This window comes from Buceros rhinoceros, unplaced genomic scaffold (genome assembly GCF_000710305.1).
Source record: "Buceros rhinoceros silvestris isolate BGI_N320 unplaced genomic scaffold, ASM71030v1 scaffold3569, whole genome shotgun sequence".
In the NCBI taxonomy this organism is placed as follows: Eukaryota; Metazoa; Chordata; class Aves; order Bucerotiformes; family Bucerotidae; genus Buceros; species Buceros rhinoceros.
In genome coordinates, this window is record NW_010433085.1 from 9,012 (window position 1) to 11,114 (window position 2,103).

The following is a 2,103-nucleotide window of genomic DNA, read 5'->3' on the forward strand; positions in this document are numbered from 1 at the left end:
CGGACCCACCGCAGGCACACTGGGGCAAGTGGGTGCTGTTCTGGGTCACAACCCATGTGGCAGCACAGCAGAGCTCAGGCAGCCCGGGAAGCAGCCCGGAGCACTCAAAAACAGCAGGAGGAGGCAGCTGTGAGCTGCTTTATCATCGAATTTGCCCATCATTGTAAATTCTGTTCTGCCTTCTAACGATGTGTACAGGGATTGTGTGCGCTCCCTGTGCCGCCAGTCGCATGCACGCGTTCTGCAAGACAGGTTGTACCAAGCCACCCTGCAGTGACAAGATCTGATCATAAAAGAGCCCTGGTGATGATGCCCGTAGCAAAGTGCCTTTCAGTCTGTCCGCCCCCTCCCCATGCGCAATGGGATCACAAGAGATGTGTCTTGTGGCTTCCTGTCTCAGAGGAGGAGGTGAAAAGTGAGAAGAGACACCTTTTGTCATGAGAATAACTTCAGTAGCCTTTGATCAGGACAGTGGGTTCAATGCTGTTGCAAAGAGAACTGAGTTCTTAGCTCTCATAGGTTAAATTCTGCTTGTCTTCATCAAAAGATAACCTGGGCGGAGGAGTCAGCCCCTTGGCTCCCCCTGCCTCTGAGGAAGAGTGCTGACTGCTGTTACATACCTTAGTGATGCCTGTCTGTACCTGTACCTGCTGAGAGGCCTTAGCTGTGAGCAGCTGCTGGATTTACTGGATATTTTAGTTCTTTATCGAGACACGTTTCCAGAGCCAGTTAATACAGCTGGGTTTTGAGAAGCTGGAATTCCCTTGGGTGTTAATGACATATTTATTTAGTTTACTACCAAAATATTTTAAACTATAAAACTTGCTAATCTGGCAGGAATAGATACATTTTCTCCTGGATTTCTGTGTTGCTGCTAGTAATTCTGGTTATCAGCTCTGCTACAGCATGGTCTTGTGTACTTGTGCTGGCTCTGCTTCAGTAACAACATTGAGAAGAAAGAAACAGGTTCCTTTTTCCATTGTGACCAAAGTTGAGGTGTAGACGGGTGGTTCTGAAGACTTGTTAACCCATGACACGGGCCTGTCCGGGAGCCAGCAGCTGCTGTAATGGAATTAGCACCTGACAGTGTGGGAGATGGCTTTAGCTGTGGTTCAACCCTACAATAACTCTTTAACAGGTCTCAAAGAAGAACCTGATGGAGATAGTGAAGAAGCTGATGATTCATGTGGATAAAGCAGAAGGGACGACGTACCGGGATGAGCTGCTGACCAAAATCATAGATATCTGTAGTCAGTCCAATTATCAATATATCACAAACTTTGAATGGTCAGTGGATTTATCTGTCAACTTTGAGACCATCAGCCACGGCAATGCCTGATCGTCTGCTGATAAAATCACATCCCTTTTGCTTTTTTAGGTACATAAGCATCTTGGTGGAGCTGACCCGACTGGAAGGCACGCGGCACGGGCACCTTATAGCAGCCCAGATGTTAGATGTAGCGATCAGAGTTAAAGCTATTCGGAAATTTGCCGTTTCTCAGATGGCCATGCTGCTGGACAACGCTCACCTGATCGCCAGCAACACGCAGAGAAACGGCATCTGCGAGGTGCTCTACGCCGCCGCTTGGATCTGTGGGGAGTTCTCCGAGTAAGTGCAAACAGAACCTGACACGCTTTGAGCGGCTGCTTCGGGACAAAGATTCTGATCACCAAAATGTATTTTTGAGAGGAGGGTTGTTCAGGATATGTGCCCTGAACCCCACAAAGTGATGCTGCTTCCCCGCTCCCTCGCCGCGTAGACTCCTCAGCTGTTTCTAGCCGAGACACATGCTTCATTTTGAGTATCTGCTCTTTTTCTTGTCTCTAGTCCTGCCCACTCCTGCAGGAACGCATTGTTGTGGATATAAGCTATAAGATCTTGAAGCAACTCCTTAACTATTAAGGTCTAATCCCACTTATATCACAGGGAAAATGTCCAGTCACCATGTTTGACTGCACTTGGTTTTGCTCTCCTCCCTGTTTTGCCCTTGTTGAAGGGTTCTCTGTACCTACAGTAGCACAATTTTTAGTGTTCTTGTGCCAACACTGTCACTTAGCTTGAATAGATGGGTTTGTCTCTTGGTTGTGTGTACTTCGGCATTC

General features: G+C 47.7%; 1 protein-coding gene across 1 annotated transcript in view; it reads left to right on the top strand.

The window, feature by feature from the left end:
* Positions 1 to 2,103, top strand: part of AP3D1 (adaptor-related protein complex 3, delta 1 subunit) — a gene marked incomplete at its 5' end in the record, with an annotated part of 25,356 nt that overhangs the window by 8,905 nt on the left and 14,348 nt on the right. The window contains 2 exons of the mRNA XM_010143974.1: positions 1,139 to 1,287; positions 1,379 to 1,609. Of these exons, the coding sequence (XP_010142276.1) occupies positions 1,139 to 1,287; positions 1,379 to 1,609 (380 nt within the window). The remainder of the gene's footprint in view (positions 1 to 1,138; positions 1,288 to 1,378; positions 1,610 to 2,103) is intronic.